Source organism: Microtus pennsylvanicus, chromosome 10 (genome assembly GCF_037038515.1).
Source record: "Microtus pennsylvanicus isolate mMicPen1 chromosome 10, mMicPen1.hap1, whole genome shotgun sequence".
NCBI lineage: Eukaryota > Metazoa > Chordata > Mammalia > Rodentia > Cricetidae > Microtus > Microtus pennsylvanicus.
This window is the reverse complement of record NC_134588.1, coordinates 25,952,371-25,974,750: the sequence shown is the minus strand read 5'-3', so window position 1 is coordinate 25,974,750 and position 22,380 is coordinate 25,952,371. Positions and strand designations below refer to the sequence as shown.

The 22,380-nt window shown below is 47.5% G+C and overlaps 1 protein-coding gene across 1 annotated transcript; it reads right to left on the bottom strand.

Annotated features, from left to right (window-relative positions):
- Positions 1–1,408: 1,408 nt before the first annotated feature.
- On the bottom strand, positions 1,409–19,792 carry Fcamr (Fc alpha and mu receptor). The gene is made up of 9 exons (XM_075987843.1): positions 19,640–19,792; positions 19,433–19,544; positions 17,207–17,264; positions 15,774–15,914; positions 10,250–10,588; positions 8,063–9,356; positions 7,382–7,494; positions 2,201–6,809; positions 1,409–1,612 (listed from the first exon to the last, which is right to left on the bottom strand). The coding sequence occupies exons 2-8, from the start codon at positions 19,469–19,471 to the stop codon at positions 6,655–6,657; spliced, it is 2,139 nt and encodes a 712-aa protein (XP_075843958.1). The 5' UTR covers positions 19,472–19,544; positions 19,640–19,792; the 3' UTR covers positions 1,409–1,612; positions 2,201–6,654.
- Between the last annotated feature and the right edge of the window lie 2,588 nt (positions 19,793–22,380).

Sequence of the window (22,380 nt, the reverse complement as noted above, 5' to 3'; positions counted from 1 at the left end):
CTAGGTGATATCCTGCAGCCTGTGGGATACCCTGCAGCCTGTGGGATACCCTGCAGCCTGTGGGATACCCTGCAGTCTCTGTAATACCCTGCAGTCTGTGGGATACCCTGCAGCCTGTGGGATACCCTGCATTCTGTGGGATACCCTGCAGCCTCTGGGATACCCTGCAGCCTGTGGGATACCCTGCAGCCTGTGGGATACCCTGCAGCCTGTGGGATACCCTGCAGCCTGTGGGATACCCTGCAGCCTGTGGGATACCCTACAGCCTGTGGGATACCCTGCGGCCTGTGGGATACCCTGCAGCCTGTGGGATACCCTGCAGTCTGTGGGATACCCTGCAGCCTGTGGGATACCCTGCAGCCTGTGGGATACCCTGCAGTCTGTGGGATACCCTGCAGCCTGTGGGATACCCTGCAGTCTGTGGGATACCCTGCAGCCTGTGTCCATGTTAGTTGCAGGGCTCCCAGCTATAAAAGGAGAGTCTTCCTGGTGTTGAATATTTTCAATTGTCTACACTACGCTGCCGTGGTTGGGAGCTGGTTGCATGTTCTAACCAATCTGCCTTTCTTGTGCCACCCTCTAAAGAAGCAATTTTTCCATTCTTTGCCTTCTGTTTTGTTTTGTTGTTTTTATATCCTTTGAGGCAGGGTGTTACTGTGTAGCCCAGAGTTTTCTCTGTGACACAAACTGACTTTGAACTTGCTCCATCTCTCTAGCCTCTGCCTCCCATAACCTGGGGTTATGTCCATCCACCTTTGTCCGAATTCTTACCAAACTGAATTGCCACATCTTCCCTAAAGTGTCTCGGCAAGTGTTCAGTGCCTCAGGGCGTAGTCTCCTGACTCTCCGCTCCTCTCTAAAATACTCTGAGTTGGGTAGCAGGAATTTGCAGCTCGGAGAAGTGTGTGTCGACTTCAGAATTACAATTCTCAAGAGCCTCTGGGGTGTGTGTGTTGGGGGGGCGGTCCTCATGTGGCTGCCACCTCTCTGCTAGGTTTCAGCAGAAGCTCCCGTCCAAGTGGGCAGTTGAGTTGGGCTTACTTTCCTGCTGACAGCGAGGGGAGCAGGAGGCCAGTGCCCGAAGCCAAGCTGCGGCACTTATGAAGAATGGAGAGAATGGCGCTCCTGGGTGCCACGCACAGGTGTTACAGAGTCCACTTCCAGTACCGAGTGTCCAGAGCATGTCTGTGCCAGCAGCTATTAAATTGTTTCTCAGAGCCTCCTGTTTGAGGCAAAGAAACCACCTCCGCCATGTGAGCAGTGGTCCAGTCTAGGGGTCTTGCGATTATACCATCTAAGGGTCCTGACCAGGTTGGTTTTTCTCTGCCAGTTACGGAACTAAAAAGCAGGAAAAACCTGGAACGCAAACAGGCAGGCGCAGAGAAACCTCAAGCACCACAGACAAAAATTGACAGTTGGTGTTTATTGGCAGTGAGGAAACACACGCGTGCAGCAGACACCCAGAAAAGGACCCTCAGCAAAGCCGAGGGGGATCTGGGAAAGCTGACAGCTCCAATCTCTTCTGAGGGATTGGGGTTTAAAACCTTGTCAAGATTTTTCCTCCCTTAATGTAGGGTTGGTCAGTTTGACAAAAGAAGGACTGTTGATTGGCCTACAACTATTTTTTTTCTCTTTTTTTTTTAATTTATTTATTTATTAAAGATTTCTGTCTCTTCCCCGCCACTGCCTCCCATTTCCCTCCCCCTCCCCCAATTAAGTCTCCCCCCAGCCCGAAAAGCAATCAGGGTTCCCTGTCCTGTGGGAAGTCCAAGGAACCCCCACCTCCATCCAGGTCTAGTAAGTTGAGCATCCAAACTGCCTAGGCTCCCACAAAGCCAGTGCGTGCAGTAGGATCAGAAACCCATTGCCATTGTTCTTGAGTTCTCAGTAGTCCCCATTGTCCGCTATGTTCAGAGAGTCTTTTAGTGATCCTAGAGAAGCTAAATAAGGAGAACCCAAAGAAAAACATATAGGCATCCTCCTGAATATTAACCTTCAGCAAGCGATGAAAGGAGACAGAGACAGAGACCCAAATTGGAGCACAGGACTGAAATCTCAAGGTCCAAATCAGGAGCAGAAGGAGAGAGAGCACGAGCATGGAACTCAGGACCGCGAGGGGTGCACCCACACACTGAGACAATGGGGATGTTCTATCGGGAACTCACCAAGGCCAGCTGGCCTGGGTCTGGAAAAGCCTGGCCTACAACTATTGTGACATGTCCTGAGTAGGCCAGTCTGCCAGCAAGTGGCCTGCTGCTGGGAGACAAAAGCTCACAAAGCCTTTGTTTGAAGTCGCTAGGCTTTTGTCTCAAGTCAGGAGTGTGAGGAAGAAGCTTGGAGATTTGCCACCTTTATTACCCAGTCATGGCCCCTCTCCTTTTCTGCCCACCAGAGAGTCTGTTTTACTCCTAGTCTCTCAGTAGGGTGTGGCGAGAAGCACCTGGGATACATGTACCTACACTCTTACACACCTTACACGCTTACACTTTGGCATCTGAGCTCCATTTGTCTAAACACCAGCAAGTACCTCAGGGCTGAAGTTTCAGCTCTCAGTCTGGCTTCGTGAACTCCCCCACCCCACATCCCACTAAGATTAGACAAAAATAAACCAGTTAGTGATTAAAGAGAACCAGTGACTGGAAGTGATTGTGTAACTTGCCACACAAAAGTATCAAGGAGAGAAACAAGCAACCCCCTGAAACTCTAAGTAGGGAAAGGCCTGACTAGAAGACAAGGTTATTGTCAGGTAAAGGAAACCCCAGTTCCCCAAACTCCAAAGGGTAGTGCAGGTGTCCAGAAATGACAGTCTTGGTGCAGCTAAAGAATACTGTCAGAATTCCTCAGGAATCCCTGAAAGGGTTTCTGTCAACCAGAAAGAGGTACATCCCTATCTTCCTTTCCACTGGTAGCTGAGGCATCTGGCTTCCTACTGACACACGCCTATGGTGCATCCCAAAGCCCAAGCTGACTCTTCATATAAATGCTATACATTTCAAAGTCATTGCTAGCCTCCTGTCCCTTCTCACTTCCCTCACTCCTCCTCCACTATGCTAGCCCAAGGCTGTGTGTTCACAATCCTCCCTCTTCCCCATACCGGTTTGTCCTGTATATAACAGCAAGAATTTCCCCTCCCTGACCCCAAGTGTGCTATAGTCACCATTCTCTCTCTTCCCTGCTGTTCCCGCTTCCCTAGCCTTGCTCATGTTCTGTCTGCTTCTTTCTCTCTGCTCTGGAGTCTTCCAGGTGCCTCGGGACGTTCTTTCTCTCTTATCACAATAAAAACCTTGTCCCTAACCTTGAAGCAGTCATATTAGTGTTTTTTTAACGGCATCGTCGATTTACAGCTCTTAATAAATATAATCAGGATGGGGAACAAAATAGTAGTGATCAAGGAAGGAGACTGCTGGTGGGCCACATGCCCCAGCTTACTTTTTCCTTGCAAGTATGAGATGTTTCCTCTGAATGTCAGCTTTCCTCATCCATAAAATGAGAAGGGCCATAATTACCTTTCGGAAATATTGCATCTAGTGCACAGAATGAGCTGTGTGGTAACATGTGAATGAAAAGTTAACTACATTAATTAATAAGTAGAAAGAGAAAGAACATTCGAGGGCTGTGCCCTGCTGTTTCACTTTGTAAAAATCAGTGGCAACCCCGAACACTGGATTGGACGTGCCTCTGATTCTAGCACGGTAAGGAAGTACTGCCTGACCTCACTTCAGCGGCAGGAACATGGTGCTGGTGGAGCTGACCTGCTCTGTGTGGTTTGTCGCTGGCCCTTTAAGCACAGCCTGCCCCATTTGTGGAATCCGTTGGGCCATAAAGGAGAGCTATAAACCCGGGCTATCCCACTTCCTTCTCTGAGGCTTCTGCCCAGCTCTTCTCCCTCCTCTCTTCAAACACTAGGGCCCAGCCTGACTCCGGCAGCTCCTCCTGGTGGATCTCAGGTTCCTCTGGAACACCAGTACTCCTGGAAGCTTCCCCGGCCTCAGCACCTGACTGCAGGGGCTCCTTCCCTCTCATTCTCTGTCTTCTACTAAGATGGGTAGGGTACCATAGCTACCCAGCTCAGACAAAGAGTATCAGAGCAGTTCAGAGCAAAGAGAAGGCCTGCAAGGGGTGGCAGGAAGCTCCTGAGAAGATAGATCTGATCATTCAGGTCAGATATGTATCTAAAAGTCTTGTGTAGTCTTACGACTTAATGCAGGCATTGAAAATTAGTTGACACGGTTAAAAGCCAAATGCAGCTTCCTGTTTCTCTGAGAGTTCTGCTGGAACAAAGGCTAGCCAGTGGTTTGTGTACCTTTTGTGGCTGCAGAGGTGGAGCTGAGTGACTGCCTCAGAGGCTGCCGCGTTGCCAAATCTAAGGTGTTTGCCTTTGGAGGAGAAGTTGGCCATGTCTGGGTTTAATATATTGGCTTCCATAATGAAGGATGTAAGGAGACCCAGTACAGTGAGATTGCTTGGCCAAACACAGTAGTCCAGGCAGGTGACGTGTCCACTCCCAGTTATTTACCGTGTTCTGTTGGATAGTTAAGGCTCTGAGAAGTCCCGCATATAAGAATCTGTTGATTAGCCTAGCATTCCCCAGACTTCTTTGAGCCACGACTTAATTTCCTCCAACTGTCTCTTAACATCCCATGAAGCAGATGGCCTATGGATATTCCTGGCAAAGACTGACGGGTTAGACCAGACACCCTGCATTTTTGACGCACCGCAGCCATCAACAAACTAGGTGGTCTTGGGCTGAACTGTGTTCCTGTGAAGAACTGCTTGCTCAGTAGTGACTTTTCTGCCTCTCTTACTGGTTTCTCAGACAGGCTGAGATAGCAGGCAGAACACAGTCTGGAGTGACGGTTGCAACGGCTTTTGGCAAGTTCTTAGTTAACACCAAACAGATGAAGTGCAAAGACACTGGGCCAGGGCCACGCACGCTCTAATCTTGGCTCTCGTTTTACTAGCGTGGTTACCTGGTGACTTGGTGACTTCGAACAAGAGACTTCTTTCACTGGGCCTCAGATTCCCTCTAAATCAGTGGTTTTCAACCTTCCTGATGTTTGTGACCCTGTAATACAGTTAATCATGTTGTGGAGACCCCCCCCAACTATAAAATTATTGTCTCTGCTACTTCATAACTGTAATTTTGCTACTGTTATGAATCATGATGTAGATATCTGATAAGCAGGGTATCTGATAGGTGACTCCTATGAAAAGTTTGTTCCACCTTCAAGGGGGTCGTGACCCACAGGTTGAGAACTGCTGCTCTACTTAAGTCTCTGTAACTCTGAAGTTCTGTGTTTCTAATTGGCTAGCTGCACTCAACCTGCCTCCTTACCTAGGACACGTCTCTCATAAGCCCTGAGGGTATCTCTTTGGGCTTTCTTGGTTCAGTATCTGGGGGCATGACCAGATATGAAGATGTATTTCTAAAGGACTTCCATGTCACTGATAGCTTAGAAGGTAAGGCCGAAACTTCTGGAAATATCAACGTCACAGCTCTTAAATTGGTGTTGGCACTTTCTTTCCCCAAAGCTTCTGTTGCTCAATGCCTGTTCTGCCCAAATACAGAATACAGACCCCTGCTAACACGCCTGGCAAAGAAAAAAGAGCAGATATGATTCCTGAAAAGATGGTGGGGTCAACAGCGGGCCAAAAGTTCCCCGACAGATATGGTTAGAAGGCAGAATCCACATAAAATTCCTCTCATCTGTCCCTGTCTTCTTTCCTAAATCATTTCCAGCTTTGCCCACAGCCTTTGATATCAAAGATTCATAAACAGGGCAACAAGAGGGGATTGATAATGAGGGTGAAAACCTATTGAAAAGTACCCTCTTCTCCCGTCGTTTAGGAAAATCCCGGAAAATCTTGACCTGACCGAAGATTGACAGCGTGACGAGGAACAGTGTCAAACGGGGAGATGCGGTGAAACAGACGGGTGTCCTTTCCTCCCGTCTCACATAGAAACCACCCACTGTCGTGGTCATCCAAATCACTCCCAACCAAAAGTGGTAGAGGCCGTTGGGGATTCATACCTCTTACCCAAGTAGATCCCCAGGGTCCACCAAACCCATGCCATCCCCGGCCAAACAGGCATGGGCCTTTTAACTGGCTAGGGTCCCACCGAGTGGCAAGTTCTCTGGAGATGTAGTGAAATGGATAAGATAAAATCACTGTGTTTAAGGAGCAACGGCTGTGCTTGCTCAGGGCAGCCTGGCACTTGAGGATGCTGTTGAGTGTGAGCGGCAGGCTTAGTGCTAACAGGCATAGGGGAAAAAGGGCACCCAGAGGGGCAGCGGCAACAGAATGGAGATTCTCCTTTTCCACACTGCCAGGAATGAAGAGATTCTGTATACATGCATCCCCCCACCGCCTGCCTCCCTCTTTCTCTGGGAAAAAAAAATAGGCAGTTGAAAAACAGCCAGACCACAAAGCCCTTTCTTGAAGCCTTCTTTGAGTCAATGTACTGTCTGTCACCTTTGGCTGCTGAGAGTGCCTGACCCTCTGAGGCCTGCGCTGGCATCCTCGGTGGAGGCTGAGCTTAGTCAGCTTAGCTAGTACTCGTGTGGCTGAAGGTGAGAAAGAGGTGAAGAAGCCGTGGAGATAGCTGGTCTTGGTTCTCCTTCCGTGGTGACTGAGCTGTTTATCTTTCCGTCCTCAGGGTCCTGAGTCCTTCTTTAGGACAGTCAGGCTGGCTTGGGCAGAAGGAGGGTCACCTTGCTGCAAGCTCTTTCCCACATCGGAGAGCTTGTCTGGTAGGAAATGTGTCATCTGAATCAGAGTGATCCTTGGTGACCTTTCTGTCTTCTGAGCTGTAGAGACGCAAGAGAAGGCTGTGAGTGTCCTGGGGCACACAGACAGATTTGCCTTCCTAAGAGTGGGAGGCACGGTTCTGAGAATTTCCCAAGACAGAAGTCTGGTAGCTGGCCATTACAACAATAATGATGGGTCCAGATGACTTGATTTCTGGCCCTGGGAGCCTCAGCCTCTCTCACTGCCCCCCCCCCAGAAAGCCTCAATCTCTTTTGAGCAAGATGTGCCCTGTGGAATACTCGCGTTAGCAGCCTGCATCTCTGGGATGGTACTAGGAGAGTCATTAGCGCAGGCTGCACAGAAAGTGTGCCAGTGTGGCCCCACACCTACGGCTAATAGTTCTTGTCATCCTCCACGTCTCCTTAAGCTGAGGAATGATGCTGAGGCATGAGAGGAGGAGAAGGGATTTGATGAAGCCACGACCAAGCAGAGTTCAATGGTTCAGAGTAGAATCTACCTTTTCTACATCCAAATGTCTGGACACTCAATCTAACCTAACCCAGCCCTGAGGGTATCAGGAAGAAAGGGTCGTTCCTCTCTCTAGTTTTGGGGCTACGTAAGCTCAACTCACAGGTCCTCCAGGGTCTCCTTTTCAAGAGGACCAGAGCCGCGAGCAGAACCAGGGCCAGCACACTGGAGACTGGAGTCAGGATCCAAGAGTTGCTTTCTCCTTCTGTAAAAACACTGCAGGGGGAGGTGTCACGGTAAGGGTGAGAGGAGCCCGGAGCAGGGAGCCTGTCTCTCTCATTTCACAGGTGGACAAGATGAGCTCCAGGCTAATCGGGCACCCTTGTCCCTGTAACTGGCTCGCAGCAGGGCTGCTCTGTTCAGCTCCCCAAGCCCCAGTCCTTTGCGTCACTCCACCCTCCCGTGCATGGGCCACAATGTGCCGTATTGAGGAAGAGGATGAGTGAGGGTCAGGAGGTCGGCTTTGGCATTTGGCTCTGTCACAAGTTTTCCTTGTGTCTTCAGCAAGTTGTTTCCCTTTCCTGGAGTTCCGGCCCTCACATTAAATAGAGTTCCAAGGGTATCAGCCTAAAAATTATTTCATCATATCATTGAGATTTTTGCTTGCAAACCACCAGAAAGCATTCAGACAGCCTATCACTGCAGGGGCCCTAAGTTTGGAGGGTGGCAGTTGACGCTTACGTACCCCGTCCCACTCTTTACTGATCTGTAAATACAAGGGGAAAGAGGTCCACAGGAGGAAGGGCTGGCCTGGAAGCAAAGCCAACAGGGACCTAAGGCTTACCTCTTCATTGATGATCTCTTGCCAGGGGTCCACATTGGGCCCCAGGATGAAAGTTGGCTTGGTGTTGGGGGGCTACTTTCTCCACCAGTGTTTTCTAGGGTCCTACCAATGCTTCCAGATGCCACTTGTATGTGTGTAGCATTCAACGTCCATGCACTTGGATCTGGGGTTGCCTCTTCTGCGGAGTACAACAATCGTTGCTTAGAATCATCTGTTGCTTCTTGGAGAGTTTCCCAAGTCACAGGCTCTGAGATCAGGACTGATGGCCGGGTGGTTCCTGTGATCTTTCCGGGTGCTCCTGGAGATGCGCTGACCTCTGTTTCCTCCTGTGGTCCTTTAGCCTCCAGAACTGTACCTGTCCTCCCACCCTCCCTGGTGCTGGCACTAGTTGGTACTGAGTTTTTAGCACCCAATACCCAAGCACCCTGTGTTGTACTGAACATGCTTCCTGATTTTGAAACTGGACTCTCTGGAGTGGGGACTGTTGTCTTGATATAGACCTCCTCTCTGTTGCTTTTCCCTGGAACTGTTGTCCTGGCTATTCTTGGGGTTGATCTTCCATTGGCTGAAACTGTAGTTTTGCTTATTCTTGTACTTGGAGCTGTTCTGTCCCATGCTGATCCTCGACCTTCTAGAATCTGGGTGACTCCTGGGGTCCGTCTGTTGGCTGTAGCTGGGGCTGTTCTGCTCCATTCTGAGCCTTGGCCTTCTAGAATCTGGGTGACTCCTGGGGTCCGTCTATTGGCTGTACTTGGGACTGTTCTGCCCCATTCTGAGCCTTGGCCTTCTAGAATCTGGGTGACTCCTGGGGTCCGTCTATTGGCTGTGGTTGGGGCTCTTCTGCCCCATTCTGAGCCTTGGCTTTCTAGAGTCTGGGTGACCCCTGGGGTGCTTCTGTTGGCTGTAGTTGGGCCTGTTCTGTCTGGTTCTAAGCCTGGGCCTTCTAGAATCTGGGTGACCCCTGGGGTCCATCTCTTGGCTGTGGTTGGGGCTGTTATGTCCCATTCTGAGCCTTGGCCTTCTAGAATCTGGGTGACCCCTGGGGTTTTTCTGTTGACTGTAGTTGGAGCTGTTCTGTCTGGTTCTGAGCCTTGGCCTTCTAGACTCTGGGTGACTCCTGGGGTGCTTCTGTTGACTGTGGTTGGGGCTGTTCTGCCCCATTCTGAGCCTTGGCCTTCTAGAATCTGGGTGACTCCTGGGGTGCTTCTGTTGGCTGCTATGGATCCTATCCCAGAAGATGCTGTGATGAGCTCACCAGAAGCTGGAACTTCTGCATAGGTGGTGTTGGAAGGACCTGTGTGGACACACCCAGAGAGAGGCCGTGAGGGAATGTTCTCTATGCTACCTACTAGATCCAGCAAAGGACATTTGATCAAAGTGCTTATTAAGTAGGATGCAGCTCATTAAGAGATGAACTCCTCTGCAACAAGTCAGATAAAAATAGAAGGTGACAATCTCAATGTGCTTCTATGGTTTTGGAGATATTCACATTTTATATTCCTACTTCCGTCCCTCAAGCCTGCATATTCCCTATCCAGATACCTTGAAGCCTGTGCTACTGTTCAACAAGGGAGTAAATACACCTTCAATTGCATCAGGAAGGTAGACTCCAGCATCCAAGGGAATTTATATGCTCACTTCTGACTAGGTGTTCTGCAGAGCAATCTTTTTGGAGTGTGCGCGCATACACACACACACACACACACACACACACACACACACACCCTGCTTTAGACCTCTATGCCTGAACCTGAAACCAGCCTTTGGAACAGAGCCTTGGAGCTACAGATGTCTGCAGAGGGACTCAGCAAGGTGCTACTGTAGGAAAGCCTAGCCCCAAACCTTCTGTCCTCCCGTGTAGGCTGCACCAGCGCTACCTCTTCTCTGCACGTCTGAACACCAAGTTTTCTGGAATCAGAGAAGTCTACCTCACAGTGTTTTTGAAACATAGTTCAAACATTCCTTCTGCAGCATTCAGGATAGAAAGAACCAGGCGGATGACCTTGTATGTCCTCCACTGGGCACTCTTCCTGAGTATTTGCTTCCTCAGAGATGACATCTATCTAAGCCGAAAGCACACCTCTCAGAGCTGAGTCATCCTTGGGCTTTAGAGCCTTCTCTTGTGCCCATTTCTTCTCAATCTCAGCCTTACAAAAACTGGCCCGTCAGCCATCAATCAACTCTTACCTGGAGACACAATCAAATTCATCCTGAAGAATAGCTTGTCGTTTCGGTCCCCGATACCACAGCGGTAAAGTCCCGTGTCATTTGGAGACAGTTGGAACAGCTTCACCATGAACAAAGCACTCTGTGGAAAGTCAGTGAGAGCCACACGCCCCCTGTAGTCACGATGGGTGTAGTGGTTGGTGGACACAACAGTGTAGCAGGTCCACAACGGAGGCGCCAGGCGGCACCAGTATTTTCTTTGATGCCTGTTGACCGAGGAGGGGACATAATGACAACGGATGGAGACAGCTCCTCCAGGCTCCCCGGATACCAGCCTTGGGCCTCTCAGTGCATTTGCACCTGCAGGCAGAGAAATTGTCAAAGGAAGGGATAGTGAGCATCACCACTGTCAGGGAGGTAGCTACGAACTCTGCTCATCAGAAAATAGCAGCTGTGAAGGCGGCGTGTAGAACGGAAGAGCTCAGCCACTGAGGAAGCAGACCTTGCCCAAAGTATGGAAGGGAGATGGACTCAAGGCCTCATCTCAAAGACTCTTACCCAGCATTTAGCTAGCACTTGTGTGCTAGGTGTCCTCCTGCAAATCTGTCCGGAGCCTGCATTCCAGCCACTATATTCCATCTACAAGCTTGTAAGGAGAAGGCAAGCCCAGGCAGAGCTCTCTGGTTTGCAGAGCCGGTAAAAGAGAAGGGTTACTAGTGTGGATGTATCAGTGTGCTTTCCTCTGAAGAGAAGCCCATTCTGCTCTGCTGGGTTGATATGCCCTCCAGATCAATGGCTGGCATTTTCCCACACTGGCCTCTTCTCTATAGAACAGAACACTGCACACACGTGGCACACAGTTGCTGCAAGAGCACAAGCAAGAAGTATCACGAATACACCTGCTTTAGCAATATTAGCTGAGCTGGGTATATATAAGCCAGCATGTAGGAAGCCTTTAACTTGATTCGGTGTAAGCAAGAACAAGGTTTATTCTTTTACTGACTTTCCCCACCATCTCTAGACTCTCTGCTCCTTCATGAGATACCCGGAATAATCTGTGTACAGTAGATTCGCTGCCTCTTCTGGCACACAGAGTCTAGTCTAGCCTAAAATTCTACATCCAGACCAATGTGAAAGCAGACAGTGTTTCATCTAGCTAAAGGTTTTTTCTTTGTTCCCACTAGGCTCAGAGACTGCCAGGGAAGAGATAGACAAGTTGGGTCTCTTGCTTTGCTTTCTTTGGTTCCTCAGAGCTGAGGCCTGGGGACCTTCCAGGACGAGCACAGAGAAGGGAGTAGTGTTACATAAGACAGCCTTTCTTTACCTGGCTAGTGTCCAAAGTAGTCTCTTTTTTATTTGCTGCCCAGATATCTCTTTGGCGGCTTCTGTCTCTAGTTTTCTCATTGCACGGATGGTTTCTCATTTTGCTGGCCTTCTATGAATACCATAACAGCCCTGTGACTTCTGGCTATTTGTACCTCTTTTGTGGTCACAATCCCCTGTGACTGGTTCTCCTTGTTGAGGACCCTAAACTGGGTCAAAGGAAGCACACTTTGCCCTTCTGTCAGAGAAAACCTGAAGTATAATGGCAAATTTATTTGGTCTCTCTCTAGACATTCTTTCCCTCAGATTAGAGCGAGAGGAAGTGGCCCATCTCTGTCCAGAGTAGTTCTTACAGGGAGCTCCTCAGCCTTCCTAGGAGGGTTCTTTGCCCTTCCTTAGGAGCCAGGATGGCTGCCAGCTGGGCTATTATTGAAATCAGCTTCATAATTTCTTCCTACAGAAAGGCCACCAAACATTTCGGCTTGGGACATGAGTATGTGGTAATTTGTATTGTGTTTAGGGCTTCTGACCCCGAGAAACTTTGGATCAGTATTCCCCTGCTGGGAACAGTTAATGAACTTGTGGATCCTGGCACAAGGGAAAAATGCGAGACTCCTTGTCCGAATTATCTCAATTCAAGGTGAGGTTGCATATGACAGCGCATGCTGCAATCTCATCAAGAAACAGGAACAGGAAAAGCTTTGAATTTAGTGCCAGCCTAAGCTACAGAGTGAGGCCTGCCTCAAAAACAACACTACCCAGCTCATGAGGATGCCAACAGACACATCTGGAAATCAGCCCCTGGATGATCCAAGCTACCTGGGCAGCGGCCGTGGAAACCACCAGAGACGTGATTTCCTCACATTCCCCTGGCTAGCCAACAGCCGAGTGAATAAGAACTGGCTGTTTAATTGGGCAAAAGGAGTTGGCTAAGGTCCCTGTGAACCTTTACATTTTCAAGAAATTTTGAAAGGGATGCCAATCCAGATACAGGAGACACTTAGAACACCAAACAGATGAGACCCAGAAGAGAACTCCTCTTATCATATATAGAGAACAAAGGGAATGCATAGGAAACACCCAACAAACATCCAGGCCCATATATATGCAGGCCCATCAGAGTAATAGAAGATTTCTCCATAGGAACTCTAAAAGCCAGGAGAGCTTATAATACTATATTTCAAGTCTTGAAAGGTAACAATTGCCAACACAGACTGTGATCTCCATCAAAGTTATCTGTCATTGAAGGAGAAAAAAATTTCCACAATTAAAATGTGCTAAAGGAAAGTATAACTCCTAGCTCAGCTTAGTGGAAGATACTCCAAGAAATCCTTCTGACTGAAGAGAAAGCCACAGGAAAGGATAAACCAGTCTTGAATATTAATAGTTAAGCAAGAGAAGAATAAGAAAACCCCAAACAGAACAAAATTTAACAGGAATTAGTACACACGTTTCAATTTCTCATAAAAGATGGATTAATACTATCTTAGGGCAACTCCATGGGGAAAGGTGTTCTAAGCAAATTGATCTTGGAAACAAACAAGCATCATTTTTCCAATACCATCCAAATAGATACATTTCATGATGATTGAGGGAGCAGTTCTCAAGAGGATATTTCAATTCCAAACACACAGAACACAAGGACATCCAAATATGCGAAATATAATGACATAGATTAATCCTAATACAGTAAGACTGGGTGACATCACTATCCTGCTCGACAGACAGTCATGTTAACACAAACAAACAGCAACATCTGAGAAAGATGACATCATAGGTCAAATGGACCAGCGGATCCGGCAGAGAGCTACAGAACATTCTGACCAAATCTGGCATAATACATGTTCTCCTCAGCAGCCCAATGAGTCATATGTTAGGACACAAAGCAAATCTTAATAAATATAGGAAAATTGAAAAAATCCATTGTATTCTAAATAGATACAATAGAATAAAATTAATATTCAATAATAACTAAAGAAACTACAGAACACTCCAGGCAGTGGTGGTGCATGCTTTTAATCCCAGCACTCAGAGAGGCAGAGGCAGGCGGATCTCTGTGAGTTTGAGGGCAGCTTGGTCTACAGAGTGAGTTCCAGAAAAGCCAGAGATACACAGAGAAATACTGTCTCGAAAAACCAAAAATCTTAGAATTCAAATGAAGACACAACATAGAAAAACCTATGGAATACAACAAAAACTGTTCTAATAGGAAAATTTCTATACATGGGTATTTCAAATGTCTTGACAATATGCCTTAGGTTTTTGGAAAAAAACAAACTAAATCCCAAATCAGTAGATGGGAAGAAATAATTAAGATTATGGCATAAATTAGTATAATAGAAATACAGAAGATTTTCATTATAATAAATTTTTGTTATAGTAATAAGAATTTTGTAAACAGGGAGCTCGCTTTTTGATAAGATAAATAAGATTGACCAACTCCTAGTCAAAGTAACAAAAACCAAGAGGAGACCAAATCAATGCAGTTAGAGATGAAAGGGATCTGTTAACAAAAAACACTACTGAGACGCAGAAAGTTATTAGTACATACCTTAAAAATATGTCCCACTAAACTGGAATCCAAAAGAAATAAATATATCCAGTTGTATATTAAATTAAACCAAAAAAAACTAAACAATCTAATGTGTCCGTGAAAGGCAGTGAGATTGAAGGAGGAATAAGCAATTTCCTGGCCCCAGTGGATTCACAGGTGGATTCTCCCAGACCTTCAGAGAATTAACACCAATGCTCCCCAAACCATTGCATGATATAGGAAAATAAGGAGCACCTCTAAACTCTCTGCTAAACCATTGATATCAGATATCAAATCCAGTTGGAGACCCAGTAGAAAGGAAAACTCTCAGCCAGCCTTCCTGATGAACGCAGACACATGAATTCCTAGTCACTGTAAACAAGGCTGACACCAGAGCCGGTCTGCGGATATTCTAATATGGAGATGAGAGGGGCTCAGGAGGCCCCACCCTCCGTGAGGACTTATGGTAGTTAATGCCTGCTGGGGGAGGGCCGCGTGAGGTACCCTTCTCTGAGGATCTATTGGTAGCTAATGGTTGGTGATATAGACACCAGTAAGCTGACCGTATTCCTGTAAACAAGCCTTCATGCTCCTGCAAGCCACCCTAATTAAAGTAATTGGGATGAACACACACACACACACACACACACACACACACACACACACACGTGTGCGCACTTGACATGAAAGCTAAAGGTGACTAGTTAGGAAGAGGAAGGGAATCTTCTAGAATGGAAGAGGGGCCAGAGAGGGTGGTAGAGTGGAGATGATCAAAATACATAGACATATATAAAACATAATGAAGACCACTGTTATATATAACTAATATATACTAATATAAACAAAACTAAAAAAAATAGACTACGAAGACAAAGACAAACCAGCAATAGCAACAAAAGATTTTACGATAGCAAGAGCAGAGCATAAAGTCAGCCACCTTCTGAGTACAGATGGATTTGTAAGTGGCTTGTCTCTTATGTGTGACCTAAGGTCTAATTACAGGAGAGTAGCAATCAGCAATCATGACCGCTTTGGTTGTAGCAATACCACTGAAGGCTTAACTTAACAACATGCTCCAAACCACACCACTCACGATCAAGGTTTCTGGTATTACTGGTATTACATTTTATATTTAAAAAGCAAGAATATTATTCTGCATTAAAATTACTAAAATTACTATTATTGCAATGTTCACACCCTAGATTCTAGGGGTTCTTGTGTTCTAGAGTTGGCACATTTAAAAGGAGCACTGCACCATTAGTTGGGGGGTGAGCCAGTCTAGCTCTGCTTATTGAGAATCTTTGATTGACTCTTGTACACATAAGTTTTCATTATTACCAGAATTAAGAACCAATACCTCAAGTACTCAAGTGGTGAGTGACTAACCAGTTGTTCTTGGCCTTTATAACAATGAAAGGATTTGAATTCTGTACCAGTCAATTGTGAGAACTAAAGAATGAGCTGACATTTGGGATCAAGGTACCTGGAGAGCCTGCTGCTAATTCTCTGTTTCCTGGTGGATGTAGGGGACCTGGGATCTCACTAATCTCTATCATTACCGAACAGCAGTGTGTTGCTATGACTTCCCTTGGGGGTAGGGGTGGGGATGGAGACAGACCTTACACAGGACCAGGACTTGGTTTGACAAAGGAGATCGTTGGCCAGACCAAGGGAGAGGAGGGGCTGTACCTGTAAGGGAGTTTTTCCAGCAGCAAGGGGGTGTTGAAGGCCTGGGTGCTTCCATAGTGCAGAGAGGGGTCCTGGAAGGGGGAAAGCCAGCCTGCAGCTCTCCAGAATGGGGTCGTCTGTGTGGAGGGGTCATGGATGAACCTGGGCAAAGGGAGAAGCCAAGCTATCAGAGAACACTAAATGCCTACAAAGCCATTCTATGGAAATAAATGTGGAGTCACCTCTAATTCCTGCCCTGGATCCCATGCACTAAGAGCTTCACACTGACTCTCATCCTGCTGGGTGTCAAGTGGCGAAGCAGAGGTGGGGACAGCCAGAGACTACACATCTTAATTCACCGTCCCTATGGGGATGCAGGGACGTGTCCCTGGATGAGTTTTAAAGTACTGACCAAAATAGGTATTGGAATACTTAGGAGAATTGAGTTTAGATTACACGAAACATAAAGAGGACTGTTACCTCTATGTGAACAGAGAGCTCCATGCCTTCCAGTGAGAGATTAGGAGTTCTACACCACACACCAGACAGCACCGACTGTTGGCTCACTCTGATTTGTTGATTAGCCACACATGGTTAATCCATTTTTAGTGTTATTGTAATGTTCTCACTCATTAATGAATTCAATAATGATTTGTAAAACACTTCCCTGGACTAGAGTCTAAGTAGCACACACACACACACACACACACACACACACACACTACATACTTCAATGGCTCACCATTACCATCATAATAAAATTTACACAGCACTGCATGGGGAAAGAAAGGCTCATTCACCCCCTTGCCTGGTCTATTCCTGGCCTGCCTCAGCACGGCAGGCTGCGAACACTGTTAGGACTGGATTCTATCTCTCATCTCATTGTCCTCCACTCCTGGCACACACTAAGCCCTTCATAAACACACCTTAAGTAAGTGGCTAAATGCATTTGAACTGCTTTTCATGTCATTTCTTTGCATACTGACTTCTTTATGCATGTAGCACAAGGTCTCCATTTTTATATAGCAAATGCTGTGTCTGGCATGGAAGTGTCTGTAAAACGAACAGAAGCGAAGGCTGTAACATTTGTGTTTTGCATGCCTTGGGACCTTGGCACACCTTGTAAACAAACAGCTAATTTTCAAGTCATCCATTTCAATAAAAGAGAGCAGGTGTGGATGGGGGTAGAGGGATGGAGTTGGGGGCCTAGGTAGTGTGTGTGTGTGTTGGAGTGGCTGTCTAAACAATGGCTGTTTTAGATGTCATTGATTGAACCAGGCATATGCAATCTCTGGTGATCTCTCACGTCTGCCGTCCCCTGGTACCCATAGCCACAGCAATTCAGTATTGAATCCCAGAAGAGAAGACAACCATCTGCCTGGTTGGGCTGATTTCCACTGCCAGGTTCCCAGCAGCCTCTGAAGCCTGACGCTGGGCTGTGTTTGTAGACTCACTGTGGAGCAGGCAGAGTATGAGCAGGAGTATTTTCCACCTTGTTCTTTGGCTGGAGACCTGCAACCATAGACAAGAGGCCCGAGGGAGATGTATGAGAAGCTAGAGTGAGTGGCGGGAGTGGGGTAGGGAGTTCAGGGTTGGGCACTCTCGCTGTGGAATCTCAGTTTGCTCCAGTAGCTACGTGGGTCTACCTGAAGGGCAGAGTCAGAGAACTGCCTGTGCTGGGAAGTGGGGCTCTGCAGAGCAGTGTAGAGCTGGAAGAACTCATTCAACCCGGGAGCACTGGTAGAATCATGATGCTCAGAAAGGGTGTTCTCAGGGACCTGGCTCTTCTCTGAGTCACTGAGGGATACTATGTATGGGGTACCACATTCCTGGGATGCAGGGCATCCCTCCTCTTTCGCTTTTCATTCTTTCTTCTTGCAGAGAGGAGTTGTTTCTTCAGCGGGAGCCTGTGCTTCCCTGTACAAGTACAGCTGAGTTAAAACTAAACCTTCACCCTGTGGGCACTAGGGCACCATTCTGTTTCTCTCATAGACTCCCTTGGACCCTCCTGATCTCCATCCGACCTTTGGTTTTGCATCCTTCCGCTGGCCTTGGGAACTCACTGGAAGCAGAGCCTTGTGTCACAGACTTTCACTTTTAGGCTTCAAAACTAGACTGAGCATAGTGTGAGCCCCGTGGGCAGCTACTGGGAGCAGGAACCCAGTATTCTGTCAGGGAACCCCAAAGGGGTCACTTCTCAGTGATTAAAAGGCCGAGATTGTACCTCAGCCACAACGTCTGTGTTCTTTGAGGATTTTCATCGGTGTTTGACTGTGGTTCTCTGGACTCTCGGGTGTCATTGTTTTTTCTTTCAATGTGAACATGTATTTTGCCACTCTTAAGAACGATCAGCGCATCAACTTTAAGTCAGTGGATAGCACACAGGCAAGGTACCCTCTTGACTCCCAACTATACCCAGTAGTGCGGGGGTTGGCTCAAAGGAGGAGAAAAGGGAATGGGAGTGGAAAGAGAGAAAGCAGGAGAAAGAGAGAACAAAAGGGGGATAGAAGAGAAACGGAGAAGGGAAGAGAGAAGAGGAAAGGAAAAGACAAAGACTCTAGACCAGGCTCCTAGCAGCTACTTGTCACCTTGTTTGGCTCTAATCAGTCATGTCATCTAGAGCCTTTGGCTGCCCTACTGACTAGGGACCCAGAGCGGTTAGTTTGAAAAAACCTAAATTTCTAACGTCTTCCAGCTCCCTCCACCTCACCCTTTAGCGAGTCCCCTCCCTTGGGCGCTCTCAAGGGCAGTCTCTGCCCTTCCCTGCCATACCCCATCCTCTCCAGGTTTTCCCAGGGTGTGGCTGCACCTAGTTCCTAGTTTGATTAATATTCACCACATCCAAGCTCCTTCCAGGCCTGATACTCTGACTGCCTCAGGCTACCGTTTCCAAAGTGCCAAGTCCTAATACAGTTCACATAAAGGCCAGTATCACCATGCCGCCCAGTTCTTCTGAAGCTCAATGTGTGACAGCTTCATGAGCAAAGCTGCCTCCACAGGGCAATGAGGAAGCACAGTACGCGATAAAATAAAATGTTCCTAGCTACTTATCAGTCTTGATTGGGGGCTGAAAGGATATCATTCGATGGAATGTGTCCAGTCACCTTCCCTGGCAATGACCTTCAGGAATCCTTTCTGCAGGAGACTGAGAGTCCCACTGCACCACAATTAGAGTTGTAGAGCCCTGTGCCCCCGAGTCCTGCTGCAAACACAGCCACCCCCATTTTCACTACAGGCCAGTGTGTGACTTCCCTGCCCTCCCTTAGCCCCTCTGAATGCCACTTTTCTTCTACCTTCATCCCCATTCTGTGGGATGATCTGGCCTGTGCAGAGGGAAGAGCACAGTGTCACCAGGCTTGGCTTTGCTGGAGGCTGCTAAGTGGACCCTGATGCTTATTCCCCTCCACTGTAAAAGAAGAGCCTTGTCTGGGCAGCTATGTGCTCTGCATCTAATATGTGCTGGCTCTGCCTTCCCGGGGTTTCAGACTCAGAGCACTTGGCTGTAAGTAGAGGGTACAAAGGAGAAATGCTGGGGCCTGAACTCCTGAGTCTTCTCCAGCCTCTGGAGAGAGCCCATCTGCTCTGAGGCGAGACCCCTAGAGCAGAAGTCACAGTGGCTGCTGCAGACTGCTTCCCGCTCTTAGAGTAAGAACCAGACTGCCAAGAGAAAGTCATGTTACCTTTTGTTCTCTGTGTTTAGCAGGGGAATCTTGATCCATCTTGGTCCAGAACAAAATCAAGTTGGACTTTTTCTTTTATCCAAGGTGTTTCGGTGTTGGCCAGCTGCTTTCTCTAAATGTGGAGAGCGAGCAGTCAGGATGGCGTAGGGATGGTAACAGGGGCTGGAACTGGAAGACCGGGGCTAAGGAGGTAACCCTACCACTCACCTCTTGCTGTTTGTACCAGGGTCCCTTCTCTTGATCTTACTGCCGAGAGAAAGTCAGTTCTGGCCTCTTGTCCTCACTGTCACTTCTTTCTCTGGAATCTTTTCCAGGGCTGGTGACAGTAGCTTCAGGGAAGTATATCGGTCCCTACCTTCTCTTCTCTTATACCCTGTTAGAGGTCCAGACTTTTAGGGGGCCCCATCTCAGAAGCTTTCCTGGGAACCTCCAGAACCAGTGATGCAATGACCTGAGCAGGAGAGAAGGGGATTTCAGGGTTCAGGAGAGGAATTTCCCGAAAGCTGGCCATCAGCTGCTGCCCCACTGCTGACCTGAACTCCTGTGAAGAAGGCATTTGAGGGGTTTGCTTCAGTGACTTTAGTTTAAATGCATGCTCTGGTGCTCACCAACTTGCAAACTGAACAAAGGACAATAAACTTAGTGAGATGGTCTTCAGAGAAAGAGAGCGTAGACAAGTTTGGCCTAAGCAGATGATGTGCTTGAAAACACCACAGGAATTCCCCCTGGGAAACTGTCTATAGAGGCTCTTTTCATTGGGAAAGATACAGTGCTCCTACTCGGTCTCTTGGTCTGAAACTGATACAGCCTAAGCACTCAAAACAAAGGTGCCCAAAGGAGGAAGGATGCTGTAACCTATGAGGGCCATTTCCAGCACCCCTCATAGATAATGACACCCTTGGGTCAAATCAAAAGGCCCTTCTTCCTTAGAATGAATTCAGTTGGCACTTTGCTAGACAACATGAGCAACCGTGGGCAGCTGTGGATATTATCCAGTGCTTGCCCAGGCATGAAGAGGTGGAAGTTGAAGTGGGATTCTTAGAGTATAGCTAGGACTCTCTCTCTGTCTCTCTCTGTCTCTCTCTCTCTCTCTCTCTCTCTGTCTGTCTCTCTCTCTCTCTCTCTCTCTCTCTGTCTCTCTCTCTCTCTCTCTCCCCCCCCCATCTTTTCCTCCCTCCCCTAGTGTGTGTACACGTGTTCTGGTGACTGTGACAACCATATCTATTGCTACGCCAGTACTTGGCCAGCATAAGTTCCCACTTGGTTCCCATTCCAGAGTTCCTGGTCTTCACACACCCACCCACCCCATAGCCTCTTGGATAATTTTGAATGCACCTGCATCATGAGAGACATTCTCTTGGAAGAGGCACCCTTGAGTAGTGAGGAACTGCACGAGGCGCTGCCCTCGGAGGCTCATTCCCTGAACTAATCCCTCTCATGCAGGTCACAGAGAGGTAGTTAAGACCTGGTATTCCCCTCTCCGCTCCTTAGGACCCAGTATCACACTGTGTTGAATCACGTTGGCTCTGAAGCCGGGCTTCCCATCCCTTCAAGTTTTTGAGGGGAAAATAATATGGGCCAGATTATTGATTCTCTTTAAACCTTGTTTTTCTAATGTTTAGGAAACCCTGTTTTCTTATGTTAATCAAGAAACAGCAGCTGTTGCTTTAATCATAAAGGTAGTATGTAGAATAAAGGTAAAAAAAGTTGTAATAAATTCCCAGGAAACATAAGCCAGTGCTGATATCCTTTCCTGAGGTCATAGCAAGAGGAAGCAGGCGTCTTACTCTAATCAAATGCTAAAACAAAAACCCCTTGCAAGTTTTTATCTGTCCACGAAATTCTCCCTTGATTCCTTCCTTCCCCCTCTTTTCCTCCCCTTCCCCCTCTCATTTTGGTATTTGAAAGACTAAAATTAAAGCGGTTTCAGGATGATAGTGAATTAAATTCACATTGTAAAGTCAGCATCACACTTTCACCTTATAAATCGTGCATGTTAAAGTGTGCCTTCAGAATGTAATTAACTTAGCAACGGTTTGAAGACTTTGAGGCCACTGCAGACACATATAGTTGCATAACCCTGGGCTACTTCTCAAAGCACAGCCCCAGAGCCAAGATGTTCTGGCTCTGACATTTTATGGGGAGAAAACTTTGTCCTGGCTTCTACTGTACTGGCTCCCACCTGAATGAGGGTGTAACTGCATTTCCTTGCCCAGAACAAAGTCTAGGCTGGCTTTTTTACATTGGCTTTTGCCGTGCCATATACCATGGTCCCCTGAGTTCAGAATCAGGCTAGATAATCTTGTGGCCTCTTTCTACCTGCGCCTGCATCCCCTAAGCTCCCAGTCCTAGGTTCAGTACACGGCTGTGTTTACTGAACATGTCCACAAAACTAAAAACAGCAAACAGTGAGCTCAACTCCGAAACCCAAAACAGGGAGCAATGAGTGGAGGTGCTTTGGGCAGAACTTTTCTCTTCCTTACCAGTCAAGACTTCGACTCCTGCTGCGCCGTTGCAGTTTTTCTACCTCTGATACTTGATGCTTTGAAGTGCTCTCCCCTCCCTTGTTATCTGCTGGAAAGATACCCTTTCCCTTCTGGTCAGCATATCCAGGACTGGAAAAAAACCAACCCCATCACTACATGTCCTGATCACTCACTCAAACTCATAAGAGAGGTTGAACTATGAGACTTGTCACAGCTCCAAATAACAACGAAGAAAACTGTTTGGATAGCGCAAGTAATCATTTTATAATGGCATTTGGCAGATTTTTACAACTGCAACCATCATTTAGCTGATAGTAGAGCCTGTGATCCAGCAGTGTCCAACCCTGAAATGCATACGGCATGCTAAGGGCAGTTAGGAGACAGAGGTGGAGCAAAGGATCCTAGGAGAGCCGTTCAGGAGTAGAAGCAAGTTGCTTGAGACCTTCCAAGAATGTTTGGTGT

What these genes read in the sequence shown, in the direction of transcription:
- Fcamr (XM_075987843.1), bottom strand. Translation starts at nt 19,471, where the DNA reads ATGGATCAAGATTCCCCTGCTAAACACAGAGAACAAAAG. An exon ending in AAGAGATCATCAATGAAGAG is followed by an intron (nt 7,495 to 8,062) that starts GTAAGCCTTAGG and finishes CTCCCCCTGCAG; the next exon opens with TGTTTTTACAGAAGGAGAAA. An exon ending in AAGGAGACCCTGGAGGACCT is followed by an intron (nt 6,810 to 7,381) that starts GTGAGTTGAGCT and finishes GCGTCTCTACAG; the next exon opens with CTCAGAAGACAGAAAGGTCA.